General features: G+C 38.2%; 1 protein-coding gene across 1 annotated transcript in view; it reads left to right on the top strand.

The window, feature by feature from the left end:
• The window catches only part of LOC108894527 (neurexin-1a), a 233,873-nt gene that overhangs the window by 184,663 nt on the left and 30,288 nt on the right, over positions 1-18,922 (top strand). Inside the window, 4 exon segments of the mRNA XM_051076550.1 lie at positions 6,209-6,380; positions 12,921-13,010; positions 14,436-14,617; positions 14,619-14,756. Coding sequence (XP_050932507.1) covers positions 6,209-6,380; positions 12,921-13,010; positions 14,436-14,617; positions 14,619-14,756 — 582 coding nt within the window.

Raw genomic sequence — 18,922 nt, 5'->3', positions numbered from 1 at the left:
ATGGAATGTGTCACAGACGGGCCAAAGATGGAGCAAGAGAAAGAGTATGGACAGACAGTAAATGTCATTTTGGGAAAAGACAAGCCGTGCCTTTTGAAAAACACCACTGGCCAGCTCCCATTACAGACACTCCTGTCACTTCCAGCTGAATGTAAACTTCTGAGGTCTGGTCTTATTTTACCACTAATGAGAAAAATAAACATGGTTTTATTGTGATAATTCCCCCTGTGTAAAACATTTAGTGCTTATGTATGTTTTTGTGCTACATCTCACAAAGAAAGCGCTGCTGCATTATACATTAGCATAAATTATTGTCTCCGCATTATATCCCTTGTAGTAGTAAAAAAGCCATATGTCTGCTGTTATTCTCTTACTCCCTCCTTCAAACAGCTTCTGCGGCTGGCCTGATGATTTATTAACTTGAGGTATTTGATGAAGCTCTCCTACAGAAAGCCACTTGATAGGGTCTCCTAGCAATGGAAACAATTTCAAGCCAACTTCACAGATAATTAGGCACTTTAGCTGGCGGACTTGATTTTGAAATAAGCCGAGCTCCCAGCGAACACACTTATACCTCACCGCACTGGAAATGCACCAAGGCGACGCTGAAATGAAGGGGGAGAGAAACCTTCTTGAACTTTGTTTCATGTCTTAGAACATATTTTAAAAGTTGCCTAGCATGCAGCTTAGAATCCATAGATGCAGCTTGTGAACCATTTGCTTCAGCTTTTAGGAGGCTTTCTGAGAGTAAATATAGACAGTGAGTAAGATATACCGCCATATTTATGGTAGTACCTGCTAAATATCTGTATATTGGTATGCCTGTGAAACCACTCAGGTTGGATGGAGCTCTAACTTTTTTCAGTTTTCAGTGGTTTTAGGTAGGGCATGTATGTATAGTATGTTATCTCCATTTTAGTTTATGTTGTAAATAGACACAGTAAATCCTTGTTAAAAAAGGGGCTTGTTTTTTAGTAATCTCCAAATAATTAACTTGAAGTATGGTTCTGACTTAAACATCAGATTTAATACCAAAAAGAATAGTAATAGTTCAATGATAATTAGATGTAAAGGAGACAGGAAATAAATATCCTGAGTTATTTTTTAAATGTGGAAGCTCTTAAAGTAAACAATAAGGTCAAGTATCTTGACCAGTGTTTTATAGATGATTAAAAGGATGACACAGATGAAGGAAGAAAATGTTTAAAATTACACAGTCTGCTTCACGCACTTGTTAATCAATTTCACATGTGCTCAACTGATGTCAAGGTCTCTCTGTTTACGAGAACAATATGCTGACACTTGCAGTTGCTGACAGTGTTGGCGTATAGAGATGTCAATGTATGGACAGTGCAGTCATATGTTAAGCAGCATAATAGCACTCACATGTCACACAGTGGTAATGGACCTTACATAGAGGTGTACATACAGCTTAAGAAGATTGGAATAGACAGAAAAACATATTGATCCATTAGTAAAGAAGATGACTGTAATGTTATGCTGCATCTATATGCAATTGTGATATATACATGTGGTAAGTCTTTTATATGATAGATGAAGTTTGAACTTATATTTTACAACTATAGCTATACCAAAAGTATAAAATAAAATTGAATATACAGGCCCCACTGGTTTCAAACTCACAGAGTTAATATACTGTAGGTTTGTCACAGTCCATAACATCATTAAATCGTTTTGGATATTAGGGAGTTAATGTATCATATGGCGCCTCTATGAAGCTGAAATTTCATTTTCTGCAATACCATACTCATGCTTTTACAATATTCTGCCTCCAGGTTTGTTAAGAATTTACTGCATTCAAAAGATTATGTCTGAGTGGTTGAACCTACACATGTTTGCATGTCTGTTTATAGTTGTATACCTGTAATTACAGGTGTATGGATGAATTACAGCATAATCTACAGTATATGGACCACATGTTGTAAGGGGGAAAAAAACACTCTTTCTTCTAATTATTCCATTACATCTTTAATTTCATTAACTAGGCTTTGCTTAAAAAAATGGGGGGAAGCAGAAGACTGTCAGAGGTAATTAAAAGATAAGGTGAACAGAACAGTACAGTCTACTTTGCCCTAGCTACATTAAGACATTTAGCTTCTACAGTGAGAGTGAAATATCCCCTCAACACACACACACACACACACACACACACACACACATACACACATAATAAACACTGAAGGCATGATGGAGGTGCTCTCCCACCTGCCAGCAGACCCCTCACAGACATGTGCACTGAAGGGAGATGTGTTGCAGTCCCGTGGCGTCGGCCTGGTGAGATATGAAATGTGACGGGTGCACAATGGTTGTCAACATGAATGACTCATAAACAAGCAAAGCATTAGGACAGCCTACACCATGGTGTTCATTTTTGCCGAGATTGAAGAGGAGGCCTGACACCATCTCAAATACCACTTCTCACTTCCTTCCTTTTTTCCGTTGCATATACGTGGGCTGGGGAAATAAGCTCGCTTCAGTAAGCCATTACAAACGAGAGGATCATTTCAACTCAATGTGGTTCTGTTTTTCACTCGGTTTGTTTGACCCTCAAGCAGATTCTGAACAACATACCATATCCTTTTCGCAAAAACATAAAGACAAAAGTATGATTTATTCATTAATTGATTTATTATTCATGGGAACAGGTTTTATCCAAAGTTTTATCCCAACAGCCACAGCTGTTATTAAGGGAGTTCTATTGGCTTACTTGAAGCATTTAACACATGTAACAGGTGGGTTTTTGTGACATGATTGGAACAAAAAAAATGATGCTCCTCAGTGCTACTAATAATTTCAGAAAAACACTTGGTCTGCAGAGGCTGTTTTGCAGCTTTATAGCTAGTAAAACAAGTATCTCTATGGCTGTATAATGAGTGCAGATGGGGAGTTTTAACGAGAAACTGACACCCTGAGTATTGCTGCAGCTACTCCACCCTCCAGCTGCAAGGATGAGAAGCATAAAAAAAAGAGCAGATTAGAGGAGAATGGTGGATCAACTTCATCAGTTAATTAAACTCTATTGCAGCTTGATGAGCAATTAATCAAGGCGGCGTGCAGAGTGTCAGGCAGGGCTGAGTTCTTCGGGTGCGGTATGTGTGCTCCGTACAGTATGTTCCCATGGGGGCAGCCCTGTGGGGAGCAGCACTTACCAAGTGAGCAGCCCTAAAATTGTACAGGGTGTAATGGGCTGGGTTTATGTAAGCAGCTATCAATCACTCTCTGACATAAGCCTGTGCCCTATTAGAGTGCCAGGATTAGGGTCCTCTCAGTGCTGAGAAACTACTTGTCTAAGTAGATTGAATTTCAGGAAATGCTGATATATATTTATATTGGATTATTATTTAGAAAAAATAATATCAGTGCTTAAAGCACATGCCAGCCCTATCTCAGAAGGCAGAGGCAGTTAATCACGTTAATATGAGAGAAACACGGGCTATAAGCATGTCAAAAATTTAACTTTGTATTTTCTCAGCCTTAAGATTTAGGTCTTATCTTTCATCTGACATCTGACTTCCTAAATCTGATGGTTTAGTTTTTATCCTTTGTGTGTTACCCTCTTTCATCTACCTCTTCATCTCTTTCAGGACTGGGAAGTAGGCTTCTTTATGCTATGGAAATTCAAGTTGGCAGTTTGTGACTAAATGCAGTAAATTTATTAACGAGACCATGGGGAACATTAAAAGTCAATTGAAGGAGGCTATTAAAAGCAGGATTTTAATTGGGTTGGTCTCTCCACTAAACCTTTTTTCTGTCTCTCTTTTTTCCAAGAGCAATGGTACTAAAAAAGTTCTCAATTAATGTATTCAGTGTGTGCTAGTCCTTGAAAGAAAGTTCCTTATATATCATGTTAAATTTTACATTACATCCAAGTGCTTGAAGCATAGAGACGAGTGAGAATCAGCCGTGGTGGGGGGGTTCTGATGTTGGCAGATGATTGTGGTATCTGCTGCGTCTTACTGTGTTTAGTCCTGCTGAGGCGCTGCTGTCTCTGTGACTCTTGCTGAGGGGTTTCAAGAGGACCAAATCTTTTACACAGCTTACAATTAATGTAAGGTTTAACTACAACACCAAGCATCTACAGATCATCCTTTCATTCAGATCTGAAAACCTGACATGGGCTGTAGCCATCTGCTTTTCAGCTTTTCTTGATTAGTGTTTATGCCCTTAAGCAGTCAGTAAATTGTGTTACTACTGTAGCTTTAATGCATCATCTTATATAATCTGTTGAAATTACATTACAAGGCATACAATTGTCCTAGTTTTGGTAACATGGTGTGACACATTACAAATGGTTTTAATTGCACTTTAGCTTCTGGCTCTTGAGACATGCTCGACTCATTCTGCACTTTAAGGGGACCAGGCTCTGTATGTATGTGTGTGTATCGTGTGTATATACTTGTGTGTGTGTGTGTGTGTGTGTAGTGTGGAGCTTGAAAAAAAGTCAGTTTATGCATATGGGAGAGTTAGAGAGTAAGAGAGAGAGAGAGAGAGAGAGAGAGAGAGAGATGGAGATGCAGTGGACTATTGGCTGTGCTGACTGGATAATGACATGCAGACTGCTGCGCTGCTACAGTAGGTTGAGCCTCCAACCAGATGCTCCTTTCACTGCAGCTCATAAGCAGAGAGAGTGAGAGAGAGAGGCTGCACCAATATACGCACTCATCTTAGCTGGATTAAGCAGTAGGATTCAGGGAGTTCGATCATTTAGTGTAAAAAGGAGCTTATCAGAGTAGATACCCATCACATGTGGATCTAAGGAGACTGAGGCTAAGCTGGGTTCAAACTTCCTTTGAGACATTCTCTTTATGTTTCCATGTTTATATTTCTGTGTATTGATGGCAGTATTCACTGCAGTTTAATGATTCAATTTCACACAAACTGCTCAGATTCAATGATCCTCCTGATATCCTTTCAACAAGCTTTGAAGCTACTTTAGGGTTTTTAAAGTGATGACGTGGGTGTGTCTACAGTATTTTGAATGGAAGGCGGAGGGGATTGGGTATAGTGTGTGATGGATGAATGGCTGAACCAAAAAAAAAAAAAAAACTTACGTGTTTATTGCACTTTAAAAGACCAGATGGCAACATTAGACAGAGGGCCAGAACAAATACATAGAGCACTGGAGCTTCAGGGAGACACTCACCCTTTAACTATATAAAACTGATGTTATAAATACAATAAAGGACACAGAATGACCACTAGTGATGTTATAATGTTTTTATAAAGTTTTAAGGGGAGCACAGAATGTCCAGAAGCAATAATACATCCACGTGCATAGAACACATACTATATGTTAAATGTATAGCTGGGGATGACCATCATAGGACCACAGACCATAGAGAAAAAAAGCCATTCTAATGACATCATGTACAATTTCTTTATGTTTTCGTGTTTTACCTTGACTTTTTTTGAGAGTCTGTGAATTCCTGACTTACAATAAGTTTTTGGTGGATGTCAGTGCCAAACATGGTCCCCCTCTGGACTCGCACCTCTGATGGGAGAAGCATTGGGCTGGGCTCTAGGCCAAAAAGCAATGGCCGAGTGGTTTCTTTCATTAAGTCAGTGGTCCACTCTAAAACGTGCAGTATAGCTAAAGCAGGGTAAATGTTGTCTACAAACCAAGCATAGTTTGTGTAACTCAATTATTGTTATTCCAATAAGTCATCAATGCAGTTATCTTATAATTAGTCACCCTGGCCCTTTATCAATAACTGGTATTCACAGAATACTGTAAATGAAATGAATATTAATCTACACAACAAAACAATGTTATCTAAAATAGATGTGCTCTGTAATGCAAGCTTAAAAAATAAATCAAGTATAATAAAGTGTGTTTAGCACTGAGTGTTTCACTTCTTTAAAGAGCAAGCCTCCTGCTTTGACATACACAACTAAGAAAAAACAACCTCCCAACAGTATCTGCTGATTTGTACAATTTGTTTTTCCATCAGTAACTAAAAGTGCAAACAGATATGACACATTAACAAATTTTCCAGTCATTTTGTTGTTTTGCTTTCTGTTAAAATGTAGAGTAAAGTGAAGCTGGTATCTGCTATGCAGTAGCTAGATAACTACCTTCCACTCAGTAGGTCTTTCTCATAAGGTCTCTTAGCAACACTGGGCTTTTAAAAACAATAATGTTTATCATCACTAAAACCTTCTCTTCTCTGTGTTCTTCTCTTTCCAGGAAAAAGGAAACATTGCTGTTGTATTTAATGTCGGAACAGATGACATTAATATTGAGGAGACATCAAAGTTTGTAAATGACGGAAAGTACCATATAGTGAAGTTTACGAGGAGTGGGGGTAATGCCACTCTGCAGGTGGATGACCTGCCAGTCATTGAGCGCTACCCCACAGGTGAGTCACCCACTCTGCCCTTAATTACACCTGCTGCTGCTTAAAGGCAATAAAATGACCAAGAGATTATCAAGCCAACTATTAAAGCCGTATCTGTCAGGATGTTTTTTTGTTGACTTGGCATGTGCTTTAAATGGCTTTTTATGTTTCTGTTTCCAGCAGCTGTTAAGAATAATACCAGTGTTGTTGAGTTTTTTCTCATCTCCAATGTTTATCATCTTACTTAATTATTATAATTAATCAATGCTGTAATTAATCAATTGTGTAAAACAATTTAGGTATATGTAAATAGGTTGCAGTTAAGAAATAGTTTAAAATAGAAGCTGTATAAAAGAGCAACCACCCACTCTGTCTGCATCTGCGTTATGTTCCCCATATACATACGTAATCCACCCACAGCATATGTTCACACAAAGTCAAATCGATAGGCTATTTACAGACAAATTACCACTTTTATTGTGGCAAGTAATTGCGTGCCAGTTCAATATTTATTTCTCTGCCAATACAGTAGATTGACTGAATTAAGGCGATGGGGTAGACAAACTTGTAATAACACAGTCAAACTAAATGAATGCCTGAATTAATCTGTTGCTTACTCAGAATTAAATACCAGATCAGCTATATTACAGCATCTGGTTTAACCATGACAGTTCACTTTTATATCAATCATTTCCACAATACACACCACACACCAGTTACTCATGGACAAAAATTCATTTTCTTTGCCATTAATGTCACTGTTAATAATTTAATTTGTGTAGCACTCTTCATAAACACAATATACAAGACAGTAGAAGATTAATTCACTAATTACTGCCCCGTGTAATGAGTATTTAGTAATTGAAAAAGTATGTGTAATAAGTTCCACATTATATGACTGGGATACATGCACTGGCACGTTCTTGTAAAGTGTAGTAGTAACTGATTTCCTCCATGAATTAAACTTCTGTCTGTGGAAGGAGTGATTCATTACAGGGAAAATGTAAGCTCTGTGTCAAGGAAAAAATGAAGTAATCTACTGTTGGAAATGGAAAACAACTCAGCAACACTGATATATTTCTGTAGAATGTCAAGATGGTAGTAGTATGACGGCTGTCAAAAAGAATTTAAATGCCATTGCTTGTGTTGTTGAAATTGTTAACTTTTTTAACTGCTTAGAGGCTTTGACAAAAGCTATAGAGGATTAAAGGAGTGTGAATATTCAAAACACAAACACAAAACACAAAATTATTGTGGGGACAAGCATAGCATTTTCTCCACAAGATTAAAAGCTGCAGCTCTAAATCAAAAATATTTGTTATATTTTGAACATGCATAAGATGACCGGGCAATGGGACAAACAGAAGACAAATTCAACCTGTCTCTCCCCTTTTTACATAATGTTTGGTGACCTTTTTAGCTATGACCAGTGCATTCATCCAAATGAAAGAGGGTTTTATGACTGGGACTCAGTCCTTGCTTCTTGCCTCAGGTGGAAAAGGGAAGCTAATGGCTTTTGACATGTCGTGGACATGGCAGAAAGCACAGCAGGGTTAAATGCCTGGATGCTACCATTTCAATCTTCAAACAAACACCCTCAGTCCCCAAAACACCCCTGATACGTACAGATGTGCTGCTCATAAACTGGATGAAGTTGGTGAAAACAGTTTTTTAATCATTTATTGAACTATTTAATGACTGGAAATGGAAAACAAAGCACAGTATATATAAAACGGGTTGTTAACATATTGTAAGTGGGAACTACATCTGCACGTTCTTTAGTCAATGTATTGTCAAATTTGGAAAAGCTATAATCATATAAAATTAATTCTTCTCCTGATAAGTGCTGAGTTATAAATGCTACAGGGAAAAAGTGACCAATCTCATCCCCACCAATCATGCGTCAGTGACAATGCCAAGTCCAGCTACCTTATTAGGCTCATTGCAGACTAATTACATCTAATCACAATCACTGTGCTGTTCCTCCCCTCACCCCCAGCACACAAAACCATTATTCTCTCAGCTCGCCTGTAGTTTGATTAGTATCCATGTATGCCTCTAACGCACTCATAATAGCAGCCCTCAGCCACTCTTAGGCCACTCACAGATCAACAGTGATTATAATAAGAGTAGACAGCAAAGATAAAAAATGATGGCTGGAGAGTGAGAAAGACAGAGAGGAGGAGATTATATGGGAGGGAGCGATCATTCTCAAAGCAAGGAAATAATTGCTTCACCAGGGCCTATATTGCTGCCCTGGTAATCTCATTAAAAAGTCTCGTACTGCATACTTACGGGCCATTAAAAGTCTTTAGCACAATTATTAGAATCTAAATGCAAAACACACACGCAGACACAAAACTAGCTGTCTGTTTGTTGTAGTTTAGTTCTCTTTCCTTTATTCTCGCCCCACTTTCATTCTGCGTCGCACACAAAAGGCCGGGCAGCAACAAAAAATCATCCCCTTCTCCCGAGTCTTGGCCATGGAAGTAATACCATCACAATGGTGCTGCCAGGCCCGCAGGGTACAGTGCAGTATCCTATCGGAGCACCCAATGAACGCACGCTGCACACAAAGATAATGGAGAGGTCCCTGGCCTTATTCTTTTACTGTTATCAGAGCGTGGTGCACTTACAGAGCTCTCTGTCTCTCACTCCTCTCCCCTTAGCTCTCAGTTCCCTCTTTTTCTGTTCTTTTTACCTCTATCTGTCCAACCGTGCCCCCCCTGTTGATCTCACCCTCTGTCCTGTTTTCCCACCTTGCAGTGTGGAGTCTGATTTGTGGGGTACAAGAGGAGGAGGGTTAGCTTTATCCATCAAAGCTCCAGCCTACCTCCTCTAGATTCCCCTCTGTTCTATCTATGAGGCCATTCAGCCTATTGTGCAAGCAGTCATCACTGAGCATGCTTAAAAAATGGTGCAATGACTGCCACAGCCAGAGCAGAAAAAAGGGGAGCAGACTAATAAAAATAATGGTGAGATTTGTGTGGGTCCCTCCTTTTTAATTCTCCCAGCTCCATGAACAGAGGAAGCATTTGCATATTTGTTCATTTAATGTGGCGACTGTCCTAGAGCTTGTAATGAGATAAAGCTCCCACCTTATCTGACCACTTTATTAACAAAAAAGAAAACAAGTGAGTGAGGGCAAAGCGGGTCGGCTGGGACGGCTCAGCTGAATCGTTGCTGTCTGGCGGAGGAGATAAGCCGTGCTGTCCCATACCAAACCAAATCACCACTCGGCAGCAGTCACAGGCTCCGCTTGCAGGCAGGATGAATGGGCTGTGCTGCTGCATCGAAGCCCAGGGGATAGCATTGTTTAACACTCCGGTGTCCCACAGTGGGGATCAATACACGATCAGACCTTGATTATATCCACACTTAATTAACCTCAGTATAAGCATAGACTGAGTGTGCCACGAGATGCAGAGCCAAACAGATAAAGTGCTACTGTCTTTGAAAATGGAGCATGTTCTTGCACAAAAGTAGAGGATTTTGGCACAGTTGCACGCTGTGTGTGAGGATAAGTGTGTGTGTGCGTGTGTGGTGTGTGTGTGTGTGTGTGTGTGGTTTTTTTTGCTGTATGTGTGTGCACCTGCCTGCCTCTGTGTTTTTCTATTAGTTTCCTTTCCCTTTTCCTCAACAAAGTGTCATCATTGTTTCACAATTTTGATAGCAGCACTAGGAGAAACACAAACCTGTATTTTTAAATGAAAACTACAAGGTATCCACAACATGTTTATATATCTGACTGTCAAGAAACCAAACAAGCATGTATATAAAGGAATTAACATTACTTTAATGAATATATATTTACATATTTACTAATAATGAATATATCAGGAAAGGTCGCTCTTCTTTAGTCTAAACTCATGTCCTCACTGTCCTCCCAACAGCTGTAGGCTAACGGTTCTCCAGAGCCCAGTTTGATGCTGACCTCTCCTCAGATGAGATGTCACAGTAGCAGGAAACACAGAGAGGTGACATAACTAACACCCCATGACTGACAAATGGAGGTGACAGGAATTAACAAAGCCCATGAATGCTCCATGACAACAGCAATTAATGGATTATTCATCGATTTAACACATTGAGAATATACGGAAGTCCAGCAGCGTGTGGGCATGCTTGTTTGTTTATTCATTTATTTGTGTGTACTACTTCCAACAGGCACAGTGCTAAGGAGAATTAGGTGGTGCAGAGCTCTAGGAGCCCTGCATGAGGGGAAATACATTGTGTGCTCAACAGCAGGCAGAATACACCTGGAAGCTGGTGTGTTTTGCATTCACATACCTGAAAGTAGCTTAGGGGATTTCAAACTGCAGCATAAATTAAATATATTGCTCAAGAATTCTTAGTGACAATAATACTGTCCAACCACAACCACAGACAACTTAAGTTTAAGGGATAAATCTTAGTGATATTTATGTATATGTCTAATTGTTAACGAATCACATGAAAGGACCAAATCCAACAATGAACTGATCCTACTAACACATATTGTCTGGCCTGATCTAGCTTATTCCTCTGTGCCATAGAGCTCCATTGTTGTCCAAACACTGTTAAAAACACAGAAATGAGCCACACCATTGCACTGGCTCACATGTTCTGTCATTATGATGAACGTGGAGCACCAAAAGTGTAATCCACAGCAGAAAATAGGTCCCCAGCAAATGTGCTACTTTCAAACATCACTCAAACAGGAGTGATGCTAAAAACTGCAGCTTCTTTGGGAGGTCATTCCTTTCTTAAGTAATTTAAATATATATTTGTGACTCATTTTTGGGACCTAGGTAGTCAGAGTGGACTGACACATCTTTTCATTGGATTTGTTTACAATTTTAAAAGTACAGAAAGCTGCCAACCTTGTCCTTTCACGTCAGCCCACCATCAATCAGTAGAAGTGCAACTACACTTGATTGTATTCATGAGTTTTGTATGAAATTTGGAAACCATTTTATGCTGAAGATAACTTTCCTGTGCAGATTTAAAAGCTGGGTTTAGGTTAACGTGCTCCATATAAAGTCACCTAATAAATGGCAGAAAAGGTATAGAAATATGAAAAATAGTTACACTAAGTCCATGTAGCTGATTTGATTGCCTAAAGGTTATCGCTTCAAATGATGCTTGAGAATTGTGGCTCTCTAAATAACATTTGGAGATCCACTTCAAATAATATACACTGTGTCCATGTGTGGCTTTGTTGTAATGCAGAATGTGTCTTTCTGCGTCAATGTTGAGGGAGAAGTGTTTCACTAAATCTCCTTCACAAGCCTTTGTGCTCCAACCTGACACAATCAACTGCAGCCAAATTCCATGAGCTGTATAGACAAGCTTTATACCCTTTTCTGTGTAGCTGATCCTCTACAGTAATTCAAGCTGATGCGATTAAAAAATGTCTTTTTATGCGTCTTCTTACCTCTAAGACCTTTCATCAGTCCAAACTGTGCATCTGTTACGAGGTTACCTCTTTTCCTTCATGTCTGTGCGATCCTTTCCTCTTGGAAGCTATTCTCCACCGAACTGTTGTTAGCTACCGGATCTTTTATCTGCCAGAACTGAATTAATATAGTTGATGGGACAAACATTGTCAATCTGCTGGAAGAATGGAGCTGACTGAATTCAATCTCAGCAGACAATACCAGGGGGAGAGCACTCAGAGACAGTGCCACTTTGCTGAAAGTCTTCTGTTCTGGGGAGGTTATTGGCCTTGACAAAAGGGTGATGCAGAGTTTGCCCTCATTAATGCCAAAGTGCCACTCCAATCATGGAGTGGAGTTTTTCTGTAGCTGCTCTTTCTGTCTCCTGACACTTATTTGGTTTATTCTCTGAATACTGTTGAGAAACTACTTTTCCATTGACTCTCAAGTCATCGGTGTGTAATGTTTAGACAGCCAAACTCATGACTTTTCCTTCTTTATGACTTGTAGCTTTTGTCAAAGCCATTTATTAAAGGTTCTACAATGATTGTACCTACTCTGACATTGTCCTCTGACTAAATTCTCTGAGTGTATACTGTGTTAACTGTTGTATTGCAATTAGCTTATTATTTCTTGTCAATTAGGCTATTTATAAATGGGGTGGGCATTTGTAATATGTTAAAGTTAAATTGTTTTATCCTTTAAACCATAAAAGGTTGATTCAACAATAAATTTAAATGATGTTCTTTTTGAAAATGTATATAACTAGTTTAAAAGTCAGTTAAAAAAAGCTATAGAGGGTAAAGACAAATGGGATGGAAATATTTGGGTAAAGATTTTGTAATGGAAATGTATAAAGGTGTGATTTGGGTTGGTTTATAACATAGTTCTATTAACCTAGATGAAACATTTGCGTGCTAGTTCACTTATTTTCAATTAATATAGGCCTAATTTGTTGGCTAAAATAAAATAAAATGAGTGAAGTTGTTCAAATAATGTTTCAGTAAATATTGTTTTTTTAAATATATAAAACTTTTTAAATATAAAAACCTTGTGCAGTTGTATAGCTCCAGCATTAAGTATGAATATTTAACCTTTGACCTTACAGATTGTAACCAATGAAATGTCTCTTTAAACTTTAAAGGCAACAATGATAACGAACGCCTGGCGATTGCTAGACAGCGAATCCCATACCGACTTGGTCGAGTAGTTGACGAATGGCTACTCGACAAAGGTAAAATCACTGATTAAAATTTCAAATAAAATAATTTGATCATAATCAAGTTGTAGCACTATTTTGTAAATAATAAACCTAAAAAATAAATGTTCAGTAAAACTTTAAAAACAAAATGAATTGAACAGTTAAATTTAGTTTGTAGTATTTCATACTTTTCATAATAATGTATTTATTTTATAGATGTCAGCTGTTTTAATACGTGTTTATTGTCAACTTAAGGTTAAAGGGACTGTAAATATGAATTTAAATCCACTTACTGAAGTAATACCAGCATTGTTAAAATGTCTATAAATTACTGTAGCATTTTGCTGTAAACATCTAAATGATAAATTTAAAAGTTCTAGTTTAGTCATTCATTCGTTCTTAAGTGTTATTTGAAACACTTTTGAAACAGTACAGATACAGATACAGTACATATACTGTACAGTACAGTACTTAGTGTCATTTGATCTATTCTGATTAAACTGCTAGCAATGATAAATAGTGTGCAATATGAATTGGCATCAGAATTTTGAGTCCCTTTAACAGACATTGTAAATATGTATAGGGCATTAGATCAAGGAACTGTAATATAAAACAAACTGAGTGCATGCTTTGTTTTTTTATAGTTCAATAACTAATTCATATTTTTCACTTAAAATGTGAAATGAGCCCTATCATTTTTATGTTTTGTTCCTGTTTTTAGTTTTAAAAGTTCTATCATAAAATGTTTTTTGTTGTTTGTTTTTTGTTTGTTTGTTTTTCATGTGCCCAATCATATCCATCCTAAATTTCATTTTCCTTGTTTGCTTTTGCTAAAAGGATGAACAGTATCAAATTTCCTGTACCCTGCTTCCTTTACACAAGAAAAGTCCAATTCTCACTGCCTGTAGCCATTTTAGAAGGTTTTATTTTTCCATGCATGCTGTGTTCCAAGTTTTTGAATCATAAAATTTGAAGGAAAAAATACAAGATAACATAAGCAAAGTGTAATGAGCTATATACTTATAGCTTGGTTAGACAAATGTTTTATATGTTTAAATTGTTTCTCAGGCAATTCCCTGCAAACAGGCTGTCCATTTATACTACTCTCAGGATTATGTTATCTTTTCAAGTGTAGTTAAATCTATTGCATTCCCATTACATGACTACTTGTGATTAATCTTTTCTCTTGTTATTTTAGATTAGACTGCTATTTTAGCAAAGCTGCATTGATTTTCTAAATCCTGTGTTTTTATTTTATGTTTTCTCTTTTCATAGGCATCTCATCATTATAACTGCAATAAATTACCAGGGTTTGCCTCTATAACCCGTAATTTATTGGTCCCATTAGCCACTGGGCAAATAATCTGTCTTTCTGTCTTTTTTTTTTTCCTGTTCAGTAAAAGTGGCTGAGTCCACAGTTCAACATTCTTGTATATATGTAACATTGTTTTCCCACAGGGCGGCAGCTCACAATCTTCAACAGCCAAACCACTATACAGATTGGGGGCTGGGAGCGAGACCAGAGTCGATCCTTTCAGGGCCAGCTTTCGGGCCTCTACTATAATGGCTTGAAGGTGTTCAACATGGCCGCAGAGGGGGATCCCAACATAAAGATCCAAGGCAGCGTGCGGCTGGTGGGCTGAGTCGCCCTCCTCTATCACACCGCAGTCAAGCACCACGGCCAATCGCTCGGAGACGTCCACCTCCATCATGGAGATCACCACCACCACGGCGTCCAGCAGGCGAGTCAAGCAGACTACACCACGAGAGCCTCAGCAGGTAAGATCATCTTTAAATGATTCTGCTCTAAGTGACTTTCATTCATGTCATTATTGTCTCCACTTGATCCATTTTGAAATCGCTTACAATGCACAGCATGAAGTTAAGCACATCCTGGATTAACATAATACATTTCATCATTATGCTCTTATACTGTATGAGGAATATAAACCTTACTTTATTGTGTCACGTCTTTCTTCTCCTTGAATCCTCTGACCTAAAAACTGAAGGAAAATAAGTCCATTGTTCCACCTATGGGAGCAGGCACCACAGGCGCACTGTCGAGCATTTCTCCCCGTGCAATCAGATGTGGCACAGAGTGGTGTGTGTGAGTGTGTGAGTGTGTGTTAGAGTGATAACCATCGTAGAGGTCCTCCATCATCTTTATCTGTCCTGCATGAGCGGTGCAGCATCTGCAAGAGCATATTACTTCTCAAACGTCACAATGTGTGACTAAACAATGCAATGCAAAATGTGTGTCCCATCAAATGAAATGGCGATCAGACCATTCTTGCACAGTCTCTGCCCAGAACAGAAAACATTTCCTGTTAAACCTTTTGCAGTACAGCAGCAGCCATGGATTGGATTTTAAATCAAAAATAGTTTCGGCAAAAATTAATTACTATGCTATTTAGAAATGTCTTTGTGTCTTAGTTTGAATAACTACTGTATTTGTTTCACACATTGTCCATATTAGAATTACATCCCTAATCCTGTTGTAACTGCTGAGTTCAAGAGGTTCTCACAGTGTAAATCTGAATTTGTGGGTTTTTCTCCCTTACATTTACTGGAATTTTAAAACAGAGCGGTGATTTTATTTACTGGCATCAATGCTCTGGGAATTACCTGGCAACAAACATGCTGAAAGAACTTCATTGCAATTTGACTCATTTAGGTCACTAAGAAAAATTGTTTCATTAGATTTTTTTTTTATAGCAACAAAGAGGATAGTCAGAATGTAGGGAGGGCCTTCACGTGATGTTGGTCCGAAACAAAAATAGAAGCCTCATGGCCCACAGGAAATTTTCAGCCTGTGCAAACAATCAAACAGCAACCTCACTGATGACTGAGAAATGTGCTTTAATTGTTGCGGAGCCAGAGCTGTTCTGTGGAAGCATTCAAAATTGATTAACTGTTCATTTTACATTGTGAAATTTTCAAGTAAGCCCTGATAAGAAGCCAGTAAGATGTAACTAAAAAAAACACACACAGAGAGAGAAACAATGAAGATACTGAGGGTTATACGTCCAGGGAGAACACATAGCAAAGTTAAAATGTGTGTCAGAATCTCAAATAGTCTGTGAGTCAGTTACAGGGATAGCATACATGGTAGCTTAAATTAAGCATAGTCGTAGACTAAAATGACCCTTTAATCAGGCCTTAATCAGCTTTTACAAATATAGTTTAAAATCATTTTGGATTTAACTTATTTTGGATTAATCGGATTGGGTAAAGGAAGATTATAGCGTCTCCAGGAGGGGGTGAGTTTAACTTCATATTGAAAAATATACACACAATCAAAATTGTTTGATTTTAATTCCTTTTTGACAGATTGTATAACTTTTTCTGTCTTTACAGTTACTGGGACAACAGTTAATACACTCATATTTCAGTTCATTTTAAGGATTTTAGAAGAAACGTTTTAGTGCCTTGAAGTGTAATACAGTGTTGATTCATTTCATTGTCCAGAAGTAACTCAAACGATGTTCTTTAAACACATTAGAATATTTATTTTCACATTAAGACTTGTCGTTGCCTTTATCTGCAGCAAAAGCATTAAAAAGCCTTGAACCTTGAATGTTAATGTATCTGTGAAGCTAGACTTAAGCTTTTGTATGTGAAAATAAAGTGTGAGGTTTTTCATTACGTTTAGCAGACTGTTCAACCTACAGCTCATATTATGAAATGACAAACTCCCACAGATTTCAACTTAGCAGCAGTAAAGACCCCACATTATTGGCCGTCCCCATAACTCACTCTCTCTCTCTCTCTCTCTCTCTCTCTCTCTCTCTCTCTCTCTCTCTCTCTCTCTTACTGACTTGAGACCATCATAACAGTTTGTGTAAGGGTGACTGCAGATGCTGACAAATAATACAATCATAAATATTGATCCAGTGGAATGGTTTTCTCTCAGGCTCAGCATGGTTCCTGAACCGTTGCAGGAGCGTGTAATGCAGGCGAAATATCAGACAATAGACTATAATTATGTCCCAGTTCCATGCAGTGTTATAAATTGCCACCAAGGAACCAAGAGATAGAAGAAAGGAACAGGCTTGACAAGATGGATGTCTGTCTTTTTCAGGCTTTTCATCTGAAGAGAAATAAAGTGATATAAATGACCATGACAATTCAGAAATGCAGTGTATTATAGATAGATATGCAACATGTGAAGGGTATCTACATCTGTTTATTAAATTACTTATTTTGTGATCTGATATTTGGATATCTGACATTATGCCTTTTTGCCAATCTGATTCTGCTTGAATGGTTTCATCAATAAGCATTTACCTTGTAACAATCATGTGTACAGCTATTGTTTTTCTGATGTAAGCAGTGTACAGTTCAGTCTAAAGGTTTTTACCTTCGGGAATCCAAATTCTATTTATGTCGCTTGTTTAAAAGTATACAGTAAGGCTTCAGATGGTGATACTTTTTTGGCAGAATAAATTTAGAGACAGGTGTCGCACGGTTACGTTTTGTTGCAAATTCACCTTTAAAGTGGCATATAAAGGCTCAGAGAGAGGAGAATTGTCAAGGCTAACTGTGTTGCTTTAGGTGTCATCTAATTCATTCATACAGAAAAAAGGTCACTGGATTAAAGAGTCGCTCTGCAATGTAGGCGGAGAGATGAATGAGGCATGCAAAAACGTGTGCAGTGGGAGATGTCAGTGCGTTCAGTTTGATTCAACGTGACGACCTTCCCATGGAGAACTCCTGCAGTACGACATTCCTGTCTCAGGACACTACACTTAGAAAGACATCATGTCTGGACTCTGTAAAAAGAGATGGTGCATTCACTGTCCTTTCCTTTGAACAGTCAGCATTTTAATCATTGTCCAGCTGTTCCATCTCCCCTCTGATGGCGAATACACTTCAGTGAATGGTTTTATATCCTAAGAGCCTCACATTACTGGGACATGTACATTTTTAGTATGGCTGGCCACTGTGGAAATAGAATGGCCAACATTGGCGGCGGCAGTAGGCTCTAACCATTGAATATCCGTGAAAGTGATGCTCTGGAAAATTAACATCAGCCTCTCAAAAAGACAGTTATGTCCAAAATAATAAGAAAAAAGATCTTAGACCTTTTATAGCTCCGTCAAACAATGAGAGGTGATGACCAAAGCACTTAACTGTTCAACACACATAAATATTTAACTCCAATTAAAGTCACTGTAAGTGCCTGTTGCTTTCATTATTACTCGGTATCACAGTTAGAGCATGTTTGGTTTACATAATGTGACATATTTCCAGTTATGTGGGCTGGGTATACAAGAAACATTTTATTCAATCCACATTTGATTGGAGCACTTGAAAATACAATACTAAGCTGCAGAGAACAGTTGACCTCAACCGATACCTGACTCATCTGTGGTTATAGGTCAGGAGGAGGAGAACAAAGGAGCAATTTTTAATGATATTTCTCTGTTAGCTTGTATGGCTCTCCAACTAACAGTCAAATGTGATTTTATACAATCTGAGACATCAGTTAGTCATACCAGACCAAATTTGACTGGATACATTTATCAGTACATCCCTGAGTTCAAATTGAGTCATTACATTTTTAAAAATCTTTTACAGCAAGAGAAAAAGACAGAATGTGACATAAAAAGGATCTGATGTCCACAGGACTGCAATAGTGAGAGAACACTAAATCAAACAGAGCCTGATACAATAATCATAGTAATCAGTTTGCTTATTACAGCAGGGTTACCAGCTTTAAATAAAACACCACTGTCCTGCAGTGCACACATGGACAAAATGCCAGCACAATAAAATCTTCCGGTCACACTGGCCCTGTAGATTTAGGGTATGACTTTTTGCAATGGCCCACTTATCTCCCAGAGGGTAAAGTCAGTACTAATCATCATTAGTATAATGATTTTGAAGGGTCTGAGGGGACTCTGCTTTCTCAGGTGTCCCATTGAAAAGTTCTCTAAATGCTC

The sequence above is a fragment of the Lates calcarifer genome, linkage group LG16_LG22 (genome assembly GCF_001640805.2).
Source record: "Lates calcarifer isolate ASB-BC8 linkage group LG16_LG22, TLL_Latcal_v3, whole genome shotgun sequence".
NCBI lineage: Eukaryota > Metazoa > Chordata > Actinopteri > Centropomidae > Lates > Lates calcarifer.
The sequence above is the reverse complement of the archived record's forward strand: the minus strand, read 5'-3'. Positions and strand labels throughout refer to the sequence as shown.